This window comes from Ovis canadensis, chromosome 1 (assembly GCF_042477335.2).
Source record: "Ovis canadensis isolate MfBH-ARS-UI-01 breed Bighorn chromosome 1, ARS-UI_OviCan_v2, whole genome shotgun sequence".
Lineage (NCBI taxonomy): Eukaryota > Metazoa > Chordata > Mammalia > Artiodactyla > Bovidae > Ovis > Ovis canadensis.
In genome coordinates, this window is record NC_091245.1 from 26,861,014 (window position 1) to 26,885,263 (window position 24,250).

Sequence of the window (24,250 nt, forward strand, 5' to 3'; positions counted from 1 at the left end):
TCCCCTTAAATTGGGCCAGATGTCTGCCTTTTTATATATGTATTTTTAATCTGGACACGTAGATCTTGGTTGATAGAGAATTATGTGTTACTGTTAACTTTATACATGTACTTTAGCTTTCTTTAATTAGCAAGTTACTCTTGAAGACTAGGGACTTTTTTTATTTTTTAACCACATTTGCCACATAAGTGGGTTTTTTTTCTTTACATAGATTATTTTATGGTTAGATTTAGGTATAATTTCTATTGAGTTTCTTCTAGTTTAGCTTATTTTATATTACAAACCATTTTGTCTCTATTTCTGTATAATAGTTTTATTTTAAACTTTAAATGAATTCATACAGAAATCATCTTTAGAACTATAGCTCATCAATGTGGTAAATTAAGGAGCAACCACCTCTTTTGGTCCTGACTGCCAAAAATGCAGTATAACCACTTACTACTGAAGGAAAAAAGAGAAGGAAAGAAAGACAAGAAAGGACTGAGGGAGTAGAAGGAGAAAGAAAATGCAAGGCAGGGGAGATGTAGGAAGCTGTGTGTGGAGAAGACTGGCATCATGGCATCAGCATTGCCGGAAGCTGCCATCAGTGCAACCACGATTGCTCAGCAGTGAGCTAGCCTGGAGTTGGGGGGTGGAGCAGCACAGTGCTGAATGAACGGTAGTTTCTGCCCTAGTGGAGTTTATAATCCTTCAGGGAAATCAGTCAAGTAAATATTTAGATATGATAAAATGTGATAAGTGTTAGATTAAAAGGCAAGTACAGAGTCTGTTTAAGTCCCAGCCTTCTTGTTCCCAAGAGCTAAGATGTCACTGTAGGAAGTATGAAGTCATAGAGTTTTAAATGGTCTGCCTGTTCTGAGTTCTATTCAAAAGAAGACAGACCGCTCTCGACATGGTAAAGGACTATATTCTATTTTTATGACCTTTTTAAAAACATAAGTCCATTAAAAAGGATATGAATAAGTGTAATACCTTATATTTTAAATGTTGAATGAAAAGAGGAATAAAGGGATTTTATGAAATCATTTATGTTAGAAGGTAATAAGTTCCTTTTCTCTTAAGATACTCAGACTAGACGACTTTTAAGAACATTATAAAAGTAACTGCTGTTGAGTGGGAGGTCAGACTACATGGCTTTAATTCTATGTCCTGAATCACAGTATGTAGTGAAAACATATATTTTCCTCTAGCACATTATTCTTAAAAGATTTGAGAAAACAGCTTAATTACTAGCAATTGCTTGTCCACATTATTAAATCAATGTGTACATGTTATTTTATTGATTGCAGATGGGAAACTATGTAGATTTTATTTTAAGGTATACCAAAGATTTATGAATTTACTGTGCAAGAGCGTTTAGGCCAGTTCTGGGATTTTAAACTAATAACTGTTGTTACACACTTCCCATTATACAGTACATAGAGAAAAGTGGATTGTTGAGTAGATCTTTGACTCGGATATTACAATGTTGGGGGTTTTAAGGGTAAAGGAATGTTGTGGAAGACTGTCTAGGGAGAGGCAGGTCTGAGAAAAGAGCCACAGTGAGGTTCGCGTGATTATATTAATAGTAAAATCAGAGAGTTGTTTTTAAGACTTAATTTAGGTAGCTTTCAGATCATAGTAATTTAAATCTGAGTTTTTCCATTTATTTATTGTGGGATTTTTAATCAAATAGTGATTTGTCTAGAAGATTATGTTAATTAGATTTTTAAATATTTAGCAAGAATAATGTATTTAACTGATTTTAATGAGGTTCTGTAGTTAAGTTATTGATAGTTATATTGCTTTTGAAACAAGAAGTAAGCCAAGCAGTCCTTCCTATTTTCCTGTGGTGTAGTTACATTGAAAGGAATCACTCTCTACTTTCTCAGTACAATACTGTAGTATCTCTGGAATGTGACGGATTTATCCTTTCTTTCCCACATCTTTTATTATCATATTCTACATAGGAAGGAAGTGTTTCTTAAACAGTGTCTTTGGGGTTATCTTTAAAAATTAAGGTGTTTACAATTTTATAAATATACCTGGATTTTACATACATTGCTTATTATTTTTCTTTCTTAAACTCTGTTTTTACATGACATCTCTTATTTTCAGTACTCATTTCAAATAGTTGCTTAGTGTGTATGTAAAAAAAGGCAGTTTTTGTTGCCTTTGAATTTGAAAAAGAAAATGAATTACAAGATTAGTTGTTTTTCCCATGATCTTAATAAGAGTTAGGTTTTTAATGCTTTGTTTACGAATTTAAATTTTAGTTTGGGAAGAACAGGAGTAGTAACAGTAGTTATTGATAGTAATTATAGTCTTTAGTAGATGTCATGGCTGCCACATTAATAATAGTAGGAGGAGGAGCCTATATTTGGCAGGTAAGAAAATAGCTTAGAGAAACACAGTATCTTGTTAGTGGCTGAGCTGTAACTAGAAACCAGGTTTGCCAACCCATTGTTGTTTCCATAATGCTATACTGTGTCAATCTGATGTTTGAGATCATGGCGGAGAAAATGCTTTGCTAATGACAGTGTTAGGCAATGATGCGATGAGGTGTTGGGTTAATATAAAATGAACTCTGGCCTCAACTGACTAAAAATTGAGAATGTGAAATGATAAGCAGTTTTTTGGCAAAAGGGAGGGGAACAAAAAACAATTGAAGGTCAAGTATGTTATATTGGAGCACTGTGTCTCAGCCTTTTAGTGCAGAGTTTTGTGGTTGGGTTGGGATTATGACTTTATTGGTTCCTGACCCTCATTTCCCTGTTTAACTGCATGACTTCTAGTCATGCAAATATGGCAAGATGATAGCCTTTTTTGATCTCAGACTGTTTTGTCTTTTACAACCAAGATTAATGTATTTTTTAGTCAAAGATGATTAACTCAAAACTTTCTTTTGAGTAGAATTAAAGCATAGGAATCTTACACTCTTGGAGCTTAAAATTTTTAGTGTACAAAAAGTAGGACATGCACATTCTGGATTGTAAAACTGAGAAATAAGTGGGCCTTCTAAATAAATAAACATTTAAACTATGTCGCGAGTGTAGTGTTCATGCCAAGGGAGAAAAATGAGTAGGGAACAGAAGACAGAAGTGTTGTCACTTTCACTTAGGGAGGGCCCTCTTAGAAGAGGTGAGAATTTTGAATTTTCCTTCTTTTTTTAAATAAGGGAGGAGGAGGAGGAAAACATCTGATCTAATGGGGGTAATTTAGGGAACAGGAGAACAATGAGAATATAAAGTTGAGATTAGGGGACTAGAGGATTGAACTGAACCAAAAATAGGGGGGAAATAGGATAATCTAGGTTGTTTTGTGCATGTTCCTTTAGCTAAATTATTGTTGCTCTGGAACCCAGTATGGGGCTTTTGGGAGAGAAGAAAATTATTCTGAAAAAGCAGGATAAATCCTAATTTGAACAGCAGCACATATAATTGATGAGAAAGGAATAGTGCTAGAAGTTCATGAAGGAGATTGATGTACCAACTATTCTTGGAGAATTTAGATAATTTAAATAGACCTATTATTTATGTAAAAGACTATTTTTAATTTAGAAAAGTGAAGTGTCACGTATGAAGGATGATCTTTTGTACTATTAGACATTGCTGGAATTTATTGCAATTTTTTTTTCCCCTCTAGGGTTTGGATTCAGGATTTGTTCCTAGTGTCCAGGACTTTGATAAGAAACTTACAGAGGCTGATGCATACCTACAAATCTTGATAGAACAGTTGAAGGTATGGTATTCGATTATATATTGAATTGATATAAAGTAGTAAATGTTCCAGAGCTTGATTTTGAGTAAAACAGTTACTTAATGTTACCGACTCCATGGACATGAGTTTGAGCAAGTTCCAGGACTTGGTGATGGACAGGGAAACCTGGTGTTCATGGGGTCGCACAGAGTCGGACACGACCGAGTAACTGAACTGAATGTTACTTGACAATGCTTACTAATCCTTCAGTAATTTTAAAAACTAACCTAAACATAATTAGAAGGAAATAAAACAATGTTAGTTTCATATTTTGTTTAAAAGTTCTCTGAAACTGGTAAATTTTAAGTGGTTTAGTTTCTAAGGCATTTTTTTATTTGGGTGAGTTAGGATTTTGGAAGAGTTTATTTCTTTACATCCTTTATCATAACTAAAATTGTCTCCTTCAATTTCTACTTTAAAATTAATTACTAGCAAAGGTCCTGGAAAGGAAAAGAAATGTTGATAAACTTGAAAGGCAAGGCAGAAAAAAACAGGTTCAAACTGACATTTTAATTTCTTAAAGTCATATATTTTCTTCTGCTTTGTAATGCTACCAGAGTAATTGATCTTGACTGTTTAAGATAGTTCAGCAGAATTTGACTTGATAATAATACCTTGGAAAAATACATGTTATCTTGTATTTTAAGAAACATTATACTTTTAATCCATGTATAAATCATCCCTGGAAGAAATATGGTTGTTTTTCTTGGTTGAGTAAACATATACAATGTAGTAAAGCAGCTTGATACTATAATCTTCTCTTTTTTTAATCCTGTAGCTTTTTGATGACAAACTTCAAAACTGCAAAGATGATGAACAGAGAAAGGTAACTTCCATAATCATGATTTTGACTTAAAAAATTTTTAAACAAGGAGCCTTTTGGAGAAGTAATAGAAGGACCTCAGTGTTTTGGCTACTTTACTGTTGACCTCTTACAATGTGCCATATAGGTTTTAAGGGGAGTTTTTTGGTGCATTTCTGGTGTGGTTTCATAATTGAACAAAAGAATAACTGAAATTTTTATTATGATACCCTTTTTGTAAGTACCACCTTCCTAGGAATAAGTTCTTTCTGTTGAGGGATCATATGTTGAAGGTAGAAATTTATTAGATTTACATGTGGTCACTTCAGATATTAATAAGGCAACTGGTAAAATTTTCAAAATAAACCAGAAGCCACAGATGAGGACACAAAATGAATGTTGCTTTAATGATAGTTCCTCCCTTTGGGTTTCTGACAACCACTTTGTAGTTTGAATATTATTTTCTTTTTTCACTTAATGTTTTCTTTTTCCTTGACTAGATTTCCTGTTGCACCATCATTTATGTTTTTGCATTTCAGTTAACCATAGCCTTGCATTTGGCTCTTTTATACTTGGTAATAGTAGTGAGTCATGTTTAGCTCACCTTCTTAGTTTTGGAATTTAGTTTCATGTCATTTTTAAGCAGCTTTGCAAAGTTTAAAGTGATTCTAAAATAAGCATTTTAAAATCACATAATGTATCCTATAGAAAAGACAAAACTTGCATTCAAGTAAGGAGTAAGAATGTTTTATATTATTCTTACAAATCTTGAATTGACTCACATGAATTTTATTTGAGGATGTAGTCCATAAAGTGTCTGAATTTTTTATTTAAATGTTTGATTTAAATTAAGAAGTACAACTAAAAGCACTCTGCAACCTGCCTGAACTCACTTAGATAATGAGTACATTTTTAGTAAAATTCTTTAAATGACTAACCAGTTAAAAAAACAGCAATGATATCTCCTTGTGTTTCTGACAGTTTATTTAAACTTACCTTTTGCAGAAAATTGAAACCCTCAAAGAGACAACAAATGTAAGTTATGTTTGATTAACTCTGGCTTTGCATTAGAAAGTGCTTTAAAATGTTTCTGTTTTAAGCTGCTACTATTAATAGCAATTGAGATTTTAATTTTTATGAATTTTTACAAGAGTTTAAGAATTGTGTTATTTTCTAAAGGAATTTAAATGAATAGAATAATCCCTTTAGTTGAATTGACTTCAGATGCCATTTTATGTTTCTGGTCTTATCTTTTTGAGATCCTTGGATAAAAGGTGTTCAGTTCAGTTCAGTCACTCAGTCGTGTCCGACTCTTTGCGACCCCATGAATTGCAGCACGCCAGGCCTCCCTGTCCATCACCAACTCCCAGAGTTCACTCAGACTCACGTCCATCGAGTCAGTGATGCCATCCAGCCATCACATCCTCTGTCGGCCCCTTCTCCTCCTGCCCCCAATCCCTCCCAGCATCAGAGTCTTTTCCAATGAGTCAGCTCTTCACATGAGGTGGCCAAAGTACTGGAGTTTCAGCTTCAGCATCATTCCCTCCAAAGAAATCCCAGGGCTGATCTCCTGCAGCATGGACTGGTTGGATCTCCTTGCAGTCCAAGGGACTCTCAAGAGTCTTCTCCAACACCACACACAATGTATATTTGAGTTTTCTGATATACTGGCCTTCTGACGTTATGTACTAGACTGCTAATAAAACTTCTATTTTGATAAAAGCATTTTAGATACAAAAATAGTAGTATTGTAGGTTCACCAATATTTTGATAGGATCCTTTATTCTCTATAATTCCATGAAACTCTTGAATAGACATTTTGAGAATTTACATTGAGATAGCCTGCTGTTAATCTAAGAATTTGGAAATTAATCAGATTCATATCCCGTTGTTAGAAACGTTAAAAAACCCTTTAGATGTTATTCAGAATCTTCTGGTCCATAGTCAGATGCATTATCCATTACGCCACCAGTCCCATACTTAGATGTTATTCAGTGTAAATTAACAATTTTTTGGCATTCCCAAATGATTCATAGAATTGCTAATAATTTCATTTGACACTGTCAGCATATTCCCTGGTGTCTCAGACAGTGAAGAATCTGCCTGCAATACAGGAGACCTGTGTTGGATCCCTGAGTCTGTCCAGAAGATCCCCTGGAGAAGGAAACAGCAACCCACTCCAGTATTCTTCCCTAGAGAATCCCATGGCTAAAGGGTCGCAAAGAGTTAGACGGGGACACACACACACACATATATTAGAACCCACTCGAAATCCAGAGAGGGTATTTCTTATGTAGAGAAGACTTAAAGTCCTGTGTATTTGAACTGATTTTTATATTTTAAGCTTTAACATTACATGGCCATTTTATTGGGGGCAAGATCCTAAAATCAGTATTTTGTTTTTGTAGAGCATGGTAGAATCAATTAAACACTGCATTGTGTTGCTACAGATCGCTAAAGTAAGTAAATTTTATTTTTGATTATTTTCATTTAATGGGATTTAAATGTAATGGCATTTTTCTCTAGTAACCAAAATACTCAGTTTTGAAATATAGTACCTTTCTAAAGTAAATTTAAGTTCTATTTTGGGGTTCCTGTTACTGTTGAAAAACTATTGTGTTTGGATGTTACTTGCTAACCTGTGCCTGTTTTTGATGAAGTCATTTGTGATGGTGGCTGGGAAGGAAGGGAGCACATTTGAATGACTCACCCTTTCCATTATCACTGCTTGAAACACAGACATATTTTGCAAAATCTTTCACAAAAAAGATTTTCTTAGGAAGAAAGGAATTGAATTTTAGCAGAGTTATTTTGTTCATCCATAATGAAGAGTATAATGGAGATAAAATTGTTTTTTTACGCATTTTTTCTAGTACTGAATTACATTAATAAACTGCTATTCTTTATTCATAGAGTAAATATTTTTGGCTATTGTGATTGGTTAACAAGTTCATGGATATTGCCTGCTTTTCTAAAAAAATTTGGTGTATTCAACCTAAAAATGTACTTGATTGCATATTTTGAGAAATAAAAATTTTAGTATTTGAAAATAAGTATTAAAAAATACACTCTTTTTTTTTTTTACCATTGACTGCACCTCTGTATTTCTAGCCAGTGGCTAAAAGCAGGTGGGCAGTAAATTCAGCAACCAGGTTTGGAAATGTTTAATTATTTGGTCTATTTTACGTATTCAGTTGTATATACTTGTTTGCCTAATAACACTATTTTCCTAGCATTGTTAATGACACAGTAGTATAGAAAAATGCATTTCTGCTTAGATGGTATGGCTACTAAGCTTGTAAGTGTAGGGGTGAGGGGAAGTATTTTCTTTTGAGGCTATTAAAGTGTCAAAACTTAAGGACTCGTGTTCATTTTCTAGGTATTTTTGATGACTATGCCTGATTTTCTATATATGTTTCTAAATTTCCCATCTGTTTTTGTTGATCAGAATGTATTCTAAAGGGAAAATAGGGTTGGAGGCATAAGGGGGGTAAGGTTTTTATTTTGTGTTTTCTTTATTGTGAAATTACATGCGTGGATTAGGGCACCTACAATTACCCAAAAGCTTATATACAGATAACCAGTAAAAAACGTTAAGCTCAGTGTGAGTAGATAGGTATTTTAGGGAATGTCTTCTCTAGAAAATTGAGGGAGAACTGATAGTGTTTAGACTATTGGATCATCTCTGCAAATCATGGAATTCTCCAGGCAAGAATACTGGAGTAGGTTGCCATTCCCTTCTCCAGGGTATCTTCCTGACCCAGGGATCAAACCTAGGTCTTCTTCATTGCCGGCAGATTCTTTACAGTCTGAGTCACCAGGGAAGCCCATTCAGTACTTGATGTAAAACAGAGCAGCCAGCCTAGCCTCTTTCAGTAGTTCACCATTTAGCTACCCAAGAACAACATTTTTGATGCTCTATCTTTTGAATAAGTTACAATTCAAATTAGAAAAACTTTAGTCTAGAAATTTGTACAATTAAGTCAGTACTTGCTACCTGTTTGTTTTAGCCCAGCTTAATGGACCTGTATTTCAGTTTAGAATGGATAACATGGATCAAGTAAATGGAGTTTGGCTTTTTAATTTTTCCCAGAAAGAATTTCACTGTTCAAGCTTTTTATGTACAGATATATCCCTCAAATTATTTATGTACTCTATGTGAACTCTGTATTTTTAAACAATTTAAGTGTAAGTCAGGCCATGTCACTTGCCTGCTCAAATCTTCTTAATGGTTTCCCACTTCCCTGGAATGGAATCTAAATGACTTACCATAACTTAATGGCGTACCAGTCCATTCTGAAGATCAGTCCTGGGATTTCTTTGGAGGGAATGATGCTAAAGCTGAAACTCTAGTACTTTGGCCACCTCATGGGAAGAGTTGACTCATTGGAAAAGACTCTGATGCTGGGAGGGATAGGGGGCAGGAAGAGAAAGGGACAACAGAGGATGAGATGGCTGGATGGCATCACTGACTCGATGGACGTGAGTCTCAGTGAACTCCAGAAGTTGGTGATGGACAGGGAGGCCTGGCGTGCTGCAATTCATGGGGTCGCAAAGAGTCGGACATGACTGAGTGACTGAACTGAACTGAATGGCGTTTGAGCCATCACTACTCCCTCACTTTATCTTGCTTGATTACACTGTTCTAACAACATTGGCCTGTTTTCTTTTTCTCAGGCCAAGCATTTTCTGCTTCAGGGATTTGTATTTGCTTTCCCCTCTGCCTAGAAGGCATTTCTTCCAGACTTTGGGATTTACTCCCTTACTTTTTTTCAAATTTCCACCCTCATGAACTCTCTTTGGAGAGACCTTACTGACCACTCTATCTAAAATAATCTTACCCTCCCATTAGTTTCCTTTTTCTTCTTGGCCTTGCATCATTAGCCATATTTACATGGTATCTTGTTTATTGTCCGTCTACACCTGACTATAATCTCCTTGAATACTTTGTCTTATCTACTACTTGTATTAGAATGCTTGCACTGCCATAACAAAAACACCACAGTCTGGGTGACTTCAACAGCAGAAATATATTTTCTTCAGTTTTGAAGGCTAGAAGTCCAAGATCAAGGTTCCTATGGATATAGTTCCTGGCGAGGACTCTTCCTGGTTTGTAGGCAGCCACCCTCTCACTGTGTCCTTACATGACCTTCCCTTGGTGTGTACATACTGAAAGTGAGCATGAATGAGAACGCTCATGTCTCTTCTTAAGAGGACACTTAATGGATTGGGGCCCCATCCTTAAGACCTTATTTAACGTTAATTTACTTCCCTTACTCCAAATACAGCCCCACTGGGGTTAGGGCTTCATTGTTTGAATTAGGAGATGATGCATAGGCATTTACTCCATAACAGCGATGTATCCTCAGTGTCTAGAACATTGCCTGCCACGTAGCAGGGTAGTTGAGAATTTTGAATGCATTTTTTTTAAATACATAATTTGTAATAGTTCATGGTTTAGTATTTCCACTATATGTATGATTTTTTAGTTAGCCATGTGACTCATCCTTGTAAATTAATTTTGGCTAATCAGTCAATCTATGATTAAGATACTAGTTTTTAACTAATAATGAGAGGCAGCATTACATTATATTTAAGAGCATGGACTTCAGAGCCAGACTGTCTGAGTTTGCATCTTTGCTCCACCATTTGAGCAAGTATATTTACCCTCTTTGCTTTGTTTTTCTCCTATATAAAATGGGATAATAATAGTATCTGTACTGTTACTGGTAGTGTGAAACTTAAATGAATTAGTGTTTGTAGTGCTCTTAGTGCCATTGCCTTCTCTGGTACCAAGCATTAATTAGTCCTAAATAATTGGTAAGTTTGAAAAAAAAAAAAAAACCTCTCTAGGAGGGCATAAATTTTAAAGCCACCAAATGGCATGTTGGTATAATTTTGAGAACTGATAAGAATATAAATTGTTATAGTTACTTTGGGGGATTATTCTGCCCTGGTGGGTTAATAAAATTTTGGAATCAGCTACTCTGGAAAGATAGCTGGAAAAGATACTTTCATCTGAGACTCCAAATAGACATGGCCAAAAAAAGAATATAGATAATTTGATACCTTCCTTGTTTGGGGTTGAATTAGTATGCAGAGGTTGGGTTTTAATCTTCTTCCAGTTTTCTGAGTCTTTCCTTTTAATTCTCATCCCCTAAAGCGTCCCACCTGCCGGAATGATTAGTGCATTGATTCCCAAACTTTGCTGCACGTTAGAACCACCAGGGGGGCCTTTAACACTTCTGATGCATGATTCCTATTCCCAGACATTCTTGTAGTTGCTGTGGTGTGTCAATCTAGGCACTGGATTTTGCAGCTCCCAGCTTGATTCTAATGTGTAGCAAAGTTTGGGCATTCCTTGGTTATTGGAATTTTCAGGTAAGTTGTGTTAGCTTATATAACTTAATTCTTCCTTTGAACCATAGGTAGAGACAGCAGTGTTCCATTCACGGGGAACTGCAGAGGAAGTAAGGAGTGAGGGGAGGGAGCAGCATGAAGATAATCTGGGAGACCCCTAGAGCAGAGGGCTTGACCAGTTCATCAAGATTAGGTGATATGACCAGAAGTCACAACTCACACAAGCAAGGGAAATTAATAATGTATTTTATTTAACTCATTATATCCAAAATAATATCATTTCAACATGTAATCAATATAAAAATTCATTCACTAATGAAATATTTCATTTACCCTCCCCTCCTCCCTTGGCACTAAGTCATTACTATCCTGGGTATGTTTTATACTTTGAACTAGCCACATTCAGCTGCTGAATAGCTACATGTGACTAGTGGCTTCCAGACTGGACTTCACAACTCTAGATTATAATTTTAGAACTGAGTTGTCTGACCGTGTCATGTGCTGTGTGCTCAGTGATGTCTGATGCTGCGACCTCGTGGACTGTAGCCTGCCAGGCTCCTCTGTCCATGGAATTTTCCAGACAAGAATACTGGAGTGGGTTGCCATTTCGTACTCTAGGGGATCTTCCCAACCCAGGGATCAAACCCACGTCTCTTGCATCTCCTGCATTGGCAGACATCCTTTACCACTGTGCCACCTAGATACTTTTAAAGTAGACATATCTTTAAGTTATCCTTGGATCCCAGATTCTTTCCTTAGAATATTTTTCTGTGTAGACTTTTTCTTCACATCTCAGCATTCATTAATTTATCAGACTTTTTTTTAATGAGATTTTCTTGTTGTTCAGTCGCTCAGTCGTGTCCGACTCTTTGCGACCCCATGGACTGCAATACATCAGGCTTTCCTATCCTTCTGCGTCTCCCTGAGTTTGCTCAACCCATGTCCATTGAGTTGGTGATGCCATCCAACCATATTCTGTCGTCCACTTCTCCTCCTGCCCTCAGTCTTTCCCAGCATCAGGGTCTTTTCCAGTGAGTCAGTTCTTCGCATCAGGTGGCCAAAGTATTGGAGTTTCAGCTTCAGCATCAGTCCTTCCAATGAACACCCAGGACTGATCTCCTTTAGGATGGACTGGTTGGATCTCCTTGCAGTGCAAGAAACTCTCGAGTCTTCTCCAACACCACAGTTCAAAAGCATGAATTCTTCGGCACTCAGCCTTCTTTATGGTCCGACTCTCACATGCATCATAAAATTCACTCATTTAAAGTTTATGCTTTAATGTTTTTTGGTATGTTTACAAAGTTTTACAGCCATCACTATAATCTAATTTTAGTCCATCTTTATCACCGCCCCCCAACAAAGAAACACCAGACCTATGAAGAGTTCAATCCCTATACCTCTTTCCCTCACTCACCCTTGCTCCTGCCTCTCCTCTAATTCCTGGCAACTACTAATCTATTTTCTGTCTTAAACTTGCCTATGGGGCTTCCCAAGTGGTACAGTGGTAAAGAATGCACCTGCCAATTCAGGATAGGTAGGTTCGACCTCCTGGTTGGGAACATCTCCTGCAGTAGGATATAGCAACCCATTCCATTACTTTTGCCTAGAAAATTCCATGGACAGAGGAGCCTGGCAGGCTACCATCCATCGGGTCACAGAGTCAAACATGACTTGAGTACACATGCCACAGCACAGACTTGCCTATTCTGGACCTTTTATATATTTAGGATCATATACTATCTGGTATTTTGTGACAGGCTTCTTTCACTTAGTATAATGTTTTCAAGGTTGATCTATGTTGTAGCATGAATCAGGACCGAATTCCTTTTTATTGTTGAATAATATTCTTTTGAATGATATACTGCATTTTATTTATGATATACAACAGTTGGCTTGTTTTCAGTTTTTGACCATTATCAATAATGCCTCTCTGAACATTTGTGTATTATGTTTTTGTGTGGATGCTTATTTTCATTTCTATTAAGTACATACCTAGGAGTGGAGTTACTGGCTTAGGGTAACTCTCTGTTTAACTTTTTGAGAAAATGCTAGACTACTTTTCAAAACAGCCACACCAGTTTATATTCTATTCATAATGCAAAAAGGTTCTGTTTGCTCCACGTCCTCACCACCATTTGTGATTGTCTTTTTGATTGTAGCCGTTCTAGTGGTGTCTCACAGTGATTTTCATTTGCACTTCTGGAAAAGTGTTCACATTCTTTGTACATTTTTTTAGATGGATATTTTAATCTTACTATTTAGTTGTAAGGGTGATTTTATGTCTTCTGGATACAACTTATCAGATATATGACTTAAGAAATTTTTCTTCAAGTCTGTGGGTTGTCCTTTTACTTTCTTTATAGTGTCCTGAGAAGCATGCAAATTTTAAGTTTGATGAAATCCAATTTATCAGTCTTCTGTTGCTTTTGGCTTTGATGATTTTTCTGAGAAATCATTGCCTAAGCCTCAGTTACAAAGATTTATTCCTGTTTTCTTTTGAGTCTTATAGTTTTAGCTCTTACATTTTAAGTCAATGTATAATCTACTTTGAGTTAATCTTTGTGGTGCGAGGTATGGATCCAAGTTCTTTTTTTTTTTTTTTTTTAATGTGGATATCCAGTTGTCCTAGTCCCATTTGTTGAATGTCATCAAACTGAATTGAAAATTTTCTTTCATCTCCATAGCATATTTATTTTTTATTTTATGGAATAAGCACATGTATAGGCTCATAATTAAGAGAGCTTTCATTAGACTCCATTTCCTTATTAGAAAGATGGGAATATATTTCATGGATTTTGTTGGTAGGCATGGTTTTAAAATACTGGAGTCTATAATTATGGTCAAAAGTCTTCCCAAATTATGTTGTGCTGGTGTTTTTGTTATGACCATATTTCCAGATCTCAGTCATGTTGGTTTGTTTAAAGAAGAGAATATCCATTGTACTAAGGAATGAGGGATGTAAAATCTGATAAACATATTTATAATCTAAGTGGGAAATAGCATTAGATCCTTTCTTTGTTTAATTAACATAATTCACATTGATTTCAATTGAATCTCTGGTTCAGTAGTACTTGAAATTGAGCTTTAGCTGACCCTGATAAAAGGCAACTTGTGGTTTACATACAAAACAAGAACAATAAAATTTTTAAAAAGAAAGGTAGGGTGGGGGTGGGAATGAGTGTTGTAAACCCTTTAAAATAATAGAACAAAATTCCTTAAGTTCATGATGGGAATGGATTGGTAGTAAGGCGTTTAATAGTCTGTAGGTTCATCTAGATTTGACTCTGCCTTGAAAGATAAAGCACAACAGTAACAAAAATAGTAAACCCTGCCTTAAAATACCCTGTATATAGCATTTATTATTGAGAACACTTTGAGGGAAAAATTGTCAGATATTTAAGTTTATTTTTTTCTTCCAGTTTTATTGAGATACAGGAGACTGTACTGTTTAAGTTATGGGTGTGATTGACTTTACTATTAATACATCATAAAAGTTTATCACAGTCTGTTTAGTGAGCATCCATTATGTCATTTAGATACAAAATCAAAGAAATAGAAAAAAAATTTTGTGTGATAAGAACTCTTAAGGTTACTTTCTTAGCCACTTTCATATATAACATACAGCAGTGTTAGTTATATGTAGCATGTTGTACATTACATTCCTAGTACTTATTTATCTTAAAACTGGATATTTCAGTTTATTTAAGTTACACCAGAAGTAAAAGTGGTGGTTTTCTTAGATAATATGATGTACTATATCAATAATGTGTTGCTATATAACAAACCTGTGTAATCTGCCTTAAAATAGCAGTCATTTATTTTGCTCACAAATCTGGGATAATTTGGCTAGGCCTCATGACTTGTTTCTGTTTCACGCGGTGCCTGTTGTTCCCTAATTGCAGGGATAGGGGGAGGTACCAAAGGATGCCCTTTCAAGATGACTCACTCACGTGCTTGGGAAATTGAGCTGCAGCCGAGGTTCTCCTCCACATAGTTCTTTTTTGGCCTTTCTCACGGTGTGGTAATTGGGTTCCAAGAAAACAAGGCATTTCTGTGACCTGGTCTCAGAAGTCGTAGTCACTTCTTTTATGTTTATTGGTAGAGACAATTACAAAGTTTTGAGGATGGGGCCATGAACTCTACCTCTTGTTGGAGCCATTTTTGGAAATTTTAATCTACCCCGTGTTTCTTTCCACTTTATTGCCGCTTACATGTATTTCGGAGAAAATTCTTTAGAAAAAATCAATTTAATGTTTAGAAGTTAGTAGAAAACTAAAAGTAAAATAAAATATCATCTGAGCAAGAAACTTTAAAATTTTCCTTTCTCTATAGTTCTCAAGATTTTATTTTCAACTGCCTCTATTAAGAATTACTGAAACTTTGGATATTGTAAATATATATTTAATTTACTTGTGCAAATCCCAGCATGAATTATGTACTTATCAACATGCTTTTATTCTCAAGGATATGCAAAGAAAGTATGCATTGTGTTGGCAGGTTATAAGGTCACCCCTGGCTTTGGCGATGGGCTTGGAGGGCACAGCATGTAGCTGTCCTCACAGATACGGTTTATTACAGCAGAGGAGCCAAAGCAAAATCAGCAAAGGAAGAAGGCACATGGGGCCAAATTCAGAGGAAACTAGGCCCAGACTTCCAGAGTCTTCTCCCAGTGTGATCCTACAAGGTGTGCTTAATTCCTCCAGCAACAAATTGTGACAACACATGTGAAATGTCTGCCAGGGAAGCTTATCAGAGACTCGGCGCCCAAAGTTTTTATTGGGGTCTTGTCCTGTAAGCACTGTCTACCTTGCATTTAGCAAAATTCCAGAGTCCCAAAAGGAAAGCAGGTGTTCAGTATAAATCAACCATTTGGGTTGCTTAAGCAGTTCCGGCACAATGAGGTGCCCTCCTAAAATCCAAGTTCCCAGACACCAGCCAAAGGCCAACTTTGTAGGCAGGCTTTTCTAAGGATAGCTATTTCAGGCCTGCTGTGTTAATGCTTTTTTTAAAAAAATTATGCCCTAATCTTTAAATTGTTCTTGATTAACCCTTCAGTGTTGTAGATTCTGAGTAAACTCCATAGTTAAAGGGTTAAACATAATTGAGATATAACTTGGCTGTTAACTTTAAAACCAAAACCAAATATCAATTTCTGTTAAAACTTGAAAGCTTCCTGATAGTATGGAGTTGAAACATTAACAGTTTTAAGCTAAATATATTGTCTGTGTATTACTAATAGATGGATTATAGTTACTGGAACAAATATGTTCTATAACTTTCCACCAACTTCTTCTTAAGTACATCCTTGGAGAGGAGAGACGAGTCTTAAGGAGCATGAGTTCTGGAACTAAACTATATGTCTTGGAGTCCTGGCTTCTCACACTTTCTCAGTTTTCTCATCTATCCAGGGGGGATAATAATAGTACCTACTTGATAGAGTTGTAGGTGGAATAGGTAAATTAATATACACACATATCTTGCTTTGTTGCATTTTGCAGATACTACCTTTTACAAATTGAAGGTTTGTGGCAGCCTTGTGTCGAGCAAGTCTATTGGTGTCATTTTTGCAGCAGCATTTACTCACTTTGTGGTCTGTCACATTTTGGTAATTCTCACAGTATTTCAGACTTTTTCATTATTACTGTACTTGTTATGGCGATCTGTGATCAGTGGTCTTCGATATTACTGCTGCAGCTCACTGAAGGCTCAGATGATGGTTAGCATTTTTTAGCAATAAAGTATTTAAAATTAAGGTATGGACATTGTTTTTAAAGACATAATGCTGCTGCACACTTGATAAGCTACCAGGATAGTGTAAATACAACTTTTATGTGCACTGGGAAACCAAAAACTTTGTGTGAGTTGCTTTATTGTGATATTTGTTTTATTGTGGTAGACTGGAATATCTCTGAGGTCTATGGCTGTATGCAAAATATCTGCCAGGTAGTATTCTGTGGTTATATTAATTATCATTACTGAGACAAAAATCAGGCCATCTATTTATAAGAATATAATTTGGGGGCTGGTAGCCAGAGTATGGGAAGTTGTGTCTATCCTAAGTTTTTAAAGATATATGATTGTCATATCTTTACAGTACAGTAAGAGATTGGGGGTGTGGAGAGTCAGAATAATTTGCTATAAAGTTAAACTCGGAAGTATTTAGGACCTTTAATCCTCAATTAATGTGTCTCCTTTAATCATTGGTACCAATGTGACTACACAGTTCAATAGGATATTTCTACAAATAATTAAATGCCTGTATAGGAAAATAATTCCCATGTTCTTGGTTAGAATTCTGTTTGGCTAGGAATGGACAAGTGAAATTATATTAGTGGAAACAGATTAGTAGTTTTCTAACATTGTTGCTTACACAGTAAAATAAGCTTTCTTACTAGGGAAGAGAGTACACAAGGCGTTAACTTAAAGAATGAAGTTAATATTTTTAACATTTCTCCTTAAGGACCAGTATATTGTGGAGAATCACGCAGATGGAATTATAGTAAGTTTAATCTAATCTTTACTCCGCTTTACTTCTGCAGAGCATTAATAACCAGTTATGTCAGGAGAAGCCTGAATTTCCACTTATTTTTCAACACAAATCCCTCTTTTTACCCACTCACTGCTCTCTATTGTTGATTCTTGCAATTTTCCTTGAGCTCTTACAGTTGGCCGCCTTTCAGCAATCATTTGGAGGGGAAATTTAGATCTTAAAATTAAGTGTTGGTTCTTATTGAATCACCTTGCATGTGTTAACTTGACGGGTAAATCATGGTGTAAAAATGTGGCTTTTATGACTAAATACTGCATAACTCACAGTGCTACATTTCTTGGCAAACTGTTGCTAATGAAAGTAGGGGGCACAGTACTGAAACATCTTAATCTAATTATATGTTTTCCTTTTTAGATTTTGTGTATTGTGTTAGCTGTCACTGCCACTTTGGTGTATACTGCTTTTTTGTAGCAGCAGGTTGCAATGTGAATTTTTTCACATATAGCCATTTTCTCTTCTTTCTTCCCGTTGGTTTTTTACTCTTCCTTATATTCAGCTTGCCCACCATAAAGAAAATTTGATTGGAAATAAAAGTTAGAGTTTGAAGGTTTGCAGTTTAAGCTTCCCTGATTTTATGATACATGTGTGACTTGTGTTCACACTGTATTTTTGAAGCATGAGGCAATCTCTTTTTTTAGTCTTGAGGCTTTACAAATGCCAGAGGTCTGCAAACTCATTTTGTAAATCTTCAAAACCATCTTATGATTATACTTGAAAGGATGAGTATGTTATGTTTTTGTTTGCTTTAAAATGAACACCAAGTTAGATGTCTGTGTTATTTACATATTTCTTGAGAAAACAGAGATAAGAGAAACATTTTAAAATTTTGAATTCTTAAACACGTTGAAATTTTTGTTTCTCTTCACAGTATGAATTCAGGGTTTGAGCCTTGGTGATTTAATAGAACTGTGTGATATAAACACAATACAATATAACATACCTCTTCCTGAGATAGCAGTTAAGATTATAAGCCTCATGGAAAAAGACTATGTAAGTAAGTTATCTAGAATTTCATGGTTCCCTAATACCTTAAGGAAAATTAATTATGGCAGTTATTTTTATCTCTTTTCCCTCAAAGCACATCAATTACTTTTTATTATGTTAAACAACAGTTTTATAAAGCATACCAAAAATGTTTGCTTATTTGCAGTTTAAAAACATCTAGAAAGTTTATACTCATAGAAAATCTAAACTTATAGAAAACAGACCTATTTGAATCATTTGAGTAGGGACCATAGCATTTTTCCTTAAGAGTTTTTATTTATTTATTTATTTTTTTAAAGGAGTTGTTTATGGTTTAGGCCTTGAACCCAGACTGCTAGGACCTAGCCCTGCCACTTACTAGCTGTGACTACAGGCAAGTTACTTAACCTTTGAGTCTTCTTTTCCTCATCTATAAAGAAAAGTGACTTCTACCTCAAGAGGGTTGTTGTAAGATAGTAGGCACATAGTACTCAATAAATGTTAGCTATACATACCTTATGTATATATAATTAATATATTTTGTGTTGTATTGCATGAACTTTATTAATGTTAACAGATTAGGGCTTGGGATTGTCATTTGTTTGCACTTCTCAAGCTCTTCATGTTCTCTTTTAAAGCAAAGCGTAGAATGTTATTTGACATATTTTAGCCTGAAGTTGATTGATCACAGATTGTTAGATATGTGTAGAATAGTTGTATTTTCTGTTAACAACAGCAGCAAGAAATATTTGGTACCTTTAACATACATCTTAAAAAGTCTAAAAGTGTTCTGTGGGATTGACAAGCCTAATCTTGGGCTTTTGAAAAACGGAACATTGCATTCAAAAGATAGAATTCTGGTCCATTTTTCCAAAGTTATTTTCTTAGTGTCTTTATAAATTTTACTGACATTAATGTAATAGGTGAGAATAAGGAGGCAGCATGTTCTTGTTCCTGTGGCTCAAAGTATTAGAAGTGGGATTTTGCCTTTGTTAAAGCACCTGGGTCCCTTTAGAGAAAAATTACTATGTAAAAGTAAGAAATATATTCTAAGAACAGCTCCAGGATTGTTGAGACACTTGTTTAGTTATTATGGCCCAGCCTGGTATCTGAAAATAGAATTCTAAAGTAATAACCAGAAAGCCCTTAGAGACCATAGCATCCAGATATTTCTTCATTTTATACATTGGGAAAGTGAGGCCCATAGCAGATTAGACTTGCCAGGTCACTGGTAGAGCAAGGATTCTAGAAATTCAAGTTCTGAGTCTCTGTTTCTGTGCTTTTCCTAATGGTTTGGAACCTTCCCCACTTTATAAATTATTAATTATTGTTTTCAGAGTTTCTTCTCTGTGTCCTTTATTTCCTAGGCCTAGAATATTTATGGTAGATAGACTGTTGTGAAAGAATTCTTATGTTTAAATTACTTAATTTAGGAGATCTGATTTAGTGATTTTCCTATATACAGAGAGGGGATTTAAGAAAAAAGTTAGGTATTAAATAAGAATGCTATAAGAAACTTTCCCATTATCTCAATTTCCATTGTTAGGTGCTTTTAAATTTTCACAAATGCTTTTGAAACTCATCAGTAAAATACATCTTTTCTAATTCTATTTTAGTATTTTCTGTTATAAGCTCTACCTAATACATATTTGAAGTTTAGTTTTCCAGATCAAGGAAAGCTGAAGAACTTAAGATTTTATTTCTTGGTTTTTATCTAATGTAGTCTTCTAAATGGTGGATTTAAACTTTACTTTGGCAAAGACCTTGGTTTAAAATCTCACCCTCCAAAAAAAAGAAAATCAGGAAGCTGTGGAGTCTTGTTTTTAAAATACCATTATGCTGGCAAAATAGTTTCTTGGCTTGGAGTCAGAAAACCTAGGCTTTCTCTCTCTCTCAAATGTAACTACATGTTTGAGTATTTTCCTTCTAAATCCTCCAGAAAAAAAAGCTTTCTTCCCCCCAACAACCGATTAGGAGATACGTTTCTTTGCCTTTAGTGACTGTAAAACTAGATGCCTATACAGTGCAATACACATTGATGGAAGGTGGCAATAGTATGGGGTGTAAAGATAAGATTATAGTGGTGCAAGTGTATTAGCTCGTCATAGGTATAATGCTCATTAATTCCAAAGTAAGAGCATTTCTCCCCACTTTGATATTTGTGTTGAATTAAAAATTTGAGAAGCACTGAGTTGAATTGAGAATTTATTGTTTTGGCTTCCTGAAACCATTCTACAACTCTTTCCATGTGTTTTCGTTTGGCTTCACCTTTCTATGTGACAGATTCATTCATTTTTCCTCCTTACTATGCTTTTTGAGAAATTTTTTTATGAGAAACTCTTAGCCTGCTGTATAGTAAAGTTGTTTTATTTCCTCCTTGAAATTTGACCAACATGTCTGTATTGCTGCTCCCAGGACTTTGCTGTCAGAAATGTGGGCATTTCATACATTTGAGAGGGTCAACACCAGAAGGGTAATTACAATAAAAATAACTATACTGTACTTCTTTACCTCAGAGTACTATTAATCCTGTGGATGCAATATATCAACCTAGTCCCTTGGAACCTGTGGTCAACACAATGCCTTCCCAGACTGTCTTACCTCCAGGTATAGTATAGTATTTGGAAAAATGTTTCACAGATTCATTAATAACAACAAAAAATTTTTAATGGCAGTTGTAGTAATCTTGAAGAGCTCTCTCTCTCTCTCTCTCTCTCTCTCTCTTTTTTCTTTTAAATAAGTAAAAGGAATCTCACACACAAATACAGCCAAAAATGAACTGGAAAAAAATGATACTGTTTTTGGGATTGGAGCTTTTAAAACACAATTCAAAAGGTTTTGGTTTTCAAAGTGAGATGGAAGACAAACATGATTACTTGGATTAGCTGATAGGACTGAATCCTATGACCTAGGATTCATGGCTACCAAGGAAAACATAATATACCTTGATCTACTTGAAGGTAACCCAGAAATGTTCTATTTTTGTGTATTCTTTATAACTCTGAATTATACAAGTGATTTCTTTATGGTGGACTTCAGGATAATGAGAAAGCGAGGAATGAAATTTTTGATGCCTATTGATTAGTTATACATGTGTATTTTTAAGGATAGAGTAATAAATATATATTTTTTTTAACTGGCAAAGGAGGGCTTAGGTCCAACACCCACTGATTCCTTTTACTTTTTTGTGGTATCCAAAATTTCAGTTGTTGGCTGAAATGTTCTCATTGGTGATGAAGTTAAGTCAGAAATTTTACTGGGGGAAAAAAAATCTTTTTAAAATTACTTACGTATGTGAGGTCTTTTTAGGAATTTTTTTTCCTTAGGAGAAAATTAGGAGCATAATATCTCATGAGACTAAAGAGGAAGTAATGTGCCACATTTTAGATTTTACATGTGGTTTAATCCTCGGGTGCCTGCTGTGTGCCTGTTAAGTTGCTCAATCGTGTCCAACTCTTTGCAACCTATGGACCAGGCTCCTCTGTCTATGGGATTCTCCAGACAGGAATACTGGAGTGGGTTTCTATACCCTCCTTCAGAGGATCTTCCCAACCTGGGGATCAAACCCAAATTTCTTAGGTCTGATGCATTGGCAAACAGATTCCTTACCTCTGAGCCATTTGGGAAGCCCATCCTTGGGGAGGAAACAGTTTATCATCAGAAGCATTTGCTGGTTGTACAGAGCAATTGTACTAAGATATTGTCTTATCTTGACTAGTCTTTGAAATCCCACTTAGTGTCTCAGTACTCAGTAGCCTACCATCATTGAGTTTAAGGAAGATAGGGCATCAGAAAGGAGTAGCAGCATGAAAAGTGACTTATTGGAGTACAGTCTCAAAAGTTACTGGTCTTTAAAATTTTGAATTCCACAGAGTTGTAGTTAAAAGTTGTGTTTGGCTTTTTCTCTCACTTATTTCACATCTTAAATCTCCTAGAACCTACTCAGTTGTGTAAGTCAGAGCAGCGTCCATCTTCTCTACCAGTTGGACCTGTATTAGCAACCTTGGGACATCATCAGACTCCAACACCAAATAGTACAGGTACAGATTGTGTGATTCCTTTACTTCTCATAACTGCCCATTAACATTTGAGATTTGTGTTTGATTACTGATGGGAAAACATTGAAGAAAGGTGGTATATTTTGCACTGGAGATACCTTAGTTTTACCTTTATAGTTCCATCTATGAGGTATGGTTAGCTTTGTGATTGAACCAGACATTTAATAATAATTATAAAGACTCTGATGCTGGAAGGGATTGGGGGCAGGAGGAAAAGGGGACGACAGAGGATGAGATGACTGGATGGCATCTCTGACTTGATGGACGTGAGTTTGAGTGAACTCCAGGAGTTGGTGATGGACAGGGAGGCCTGGCATGCTGCGATTCATGGGGTCGCAGAATCGGACACGACTGAGCGACTGAACTGAACTGAAGTGATAATTTATATGAAATAAATTATTGCAGAATTTTGTGTATTTGTTGAGATTTATTTTGAAGATATGTATTGGCTTTTTAAAAAAAATTGCTCAGGTTAGATTTATATACTCTCTTATTGTAAAGGAATCAAATAATACAGAAATATGAGAACAAAAGCTGTAAATCTTCTTTACTGTTTGTTGTTTGCATACATGTATGTACATGTCTACCTGTATTGCATACTTTTATTGCTGTTTTTGTTCTAACCTAAATGAGATCATATGGCTCTGTGACTTTCTCAATTTTCATTTAACTGAGAAACATTTAGAGAGCTTTCTGTGTTTATACACTTAGGTCTGCAACATACTTTTTAAAGCTGCTCAAGGTATTTTCCTTGTGATGGACATTTAGGTTGATTGCAGTATTTTCCTATTATAAGCAGTGTTTCAGGGAATACTCTTGAACAGAAACTCGGGCACATAATATATTTTTATGGATAGATTTATCCGTCACATTTTTCACCAATTTTATAAGTATAAAAGGATACTTGATTTAATTTGCATTTTCTTAATTTGTTTAGATTCCTGGTCTTTATTTTTTTCTCTGATTCACAAGGATGCTATCAATTTAGTATAGATTTATTCCTTATTTTAAAACTAATCAGGTTGATGTTGAGTTACCAGTTGAACCAAACTCAAGGGAGCACTTGGTTTTTGTCCCTATTACACCTGGAGGCCAAAATCAAAACCACGTGAAGGACATGGGAGATGAGCCCCTGCTATTGCTCCACAGATTCTCTGCTGGGTGGGAATTTCCTGTGTAATAATGAAAAGCTACCTTGTGATTTTTAGCCCAGTATGAAATTTGAATTAGTAAAGATGCTGATGCTGTTACTTTGGATTTTTAATATTTAGCAGCCTGAACCATATGTCTTCTTAATTTTCAAAAAAAGCAAGCAACAAGAAGTGCGCTCTTATTTGAAACTTTAAAGTGATGATAAGCAATTTGAATAATAAGGTTGAAATGTTTGGCTGACTTTCTTCTGTATATCATTACACTTTGCCATTTTAAAAATGGTATCTGTGTTTCTTTTTTTATAAGGAATTATGTTAGAATTTTGAAATAGCTAAAATATATCCATTTGGAAATATAAAATACTAGTCAGTTACAACTTTGAAAAAGTTCGCATTTTTTATGTACATGAAGTTTAGAGTCATTAATTAGTTATAAATAATTTAGGATAAATTATTCCAGGAGGCATTATAAATATATAACATTTTAGAGTAGCTGGATTTAAAGAAATCTTTTGTGGTTTATGTTGTTTGATTTTTCAACCTAAATTCTTCATCTTTCTTTCCTTTATCTCTGTCATTAACACATAAAACATGTTTTTTCTCATAAGGAAAACTCAGTTCTTTGGAT

At 35.3% G+C, this 24,250-nt stretch overlaps 1 protein-coding gene across 19 annotated transcripts in view; it reads left to right on the forward strand.

The window, feature by feature from the left end:
• Positions 1 to 24,250, forward strand: part of OSBPL9 (oxysterol binding protein like 9) — a 169,386-nt gene that overhangs the window by 123,807 nt on the left and 21,329 nt on the right. For 11 of the 19 annotated variants that reach the window (XM_069591381.1, XM_069591280.1, XM_069591262.1 and 8 more), the window contains 6 exons: positions 3,625 to 3,720; positions 4,517 to 4,564; positions 5,546 to 5,575; positions 6,949 to 6,999; positions 20,930 to 21,020; positions 22,349 to 22,453. In XM_069591381.1, the coding sequence (XP_069447482.1) occupies positions 6,952 to 6,999; positions 20,930 to 21,020; positions 22,349 to 22,453 (244 nt within the window). In that variant the 5' untranslated portion in view covers positions 3,625 to 3,720; positions 4,517 to 4,564; positions 5,546 to 5,575; positions 6,949 to 6,951. Of the gene's footprint in view, positions 1 to 3,624; positions 3,721 to 4,516; positions 4,565 to 5,545; positions 5,576 to 6,948; positions 7,000 to 17,360; positions 17,400 to 20,929; positions 21,021 to 22,348; positions 22,454 to 24,250 lie in introns of all 19 variants that reach the window. The other 8 variants (XM_069591272.1, XM_069591251.1, XM_069591342.1 and 5 more) reach the window with 1 other exon arrangement.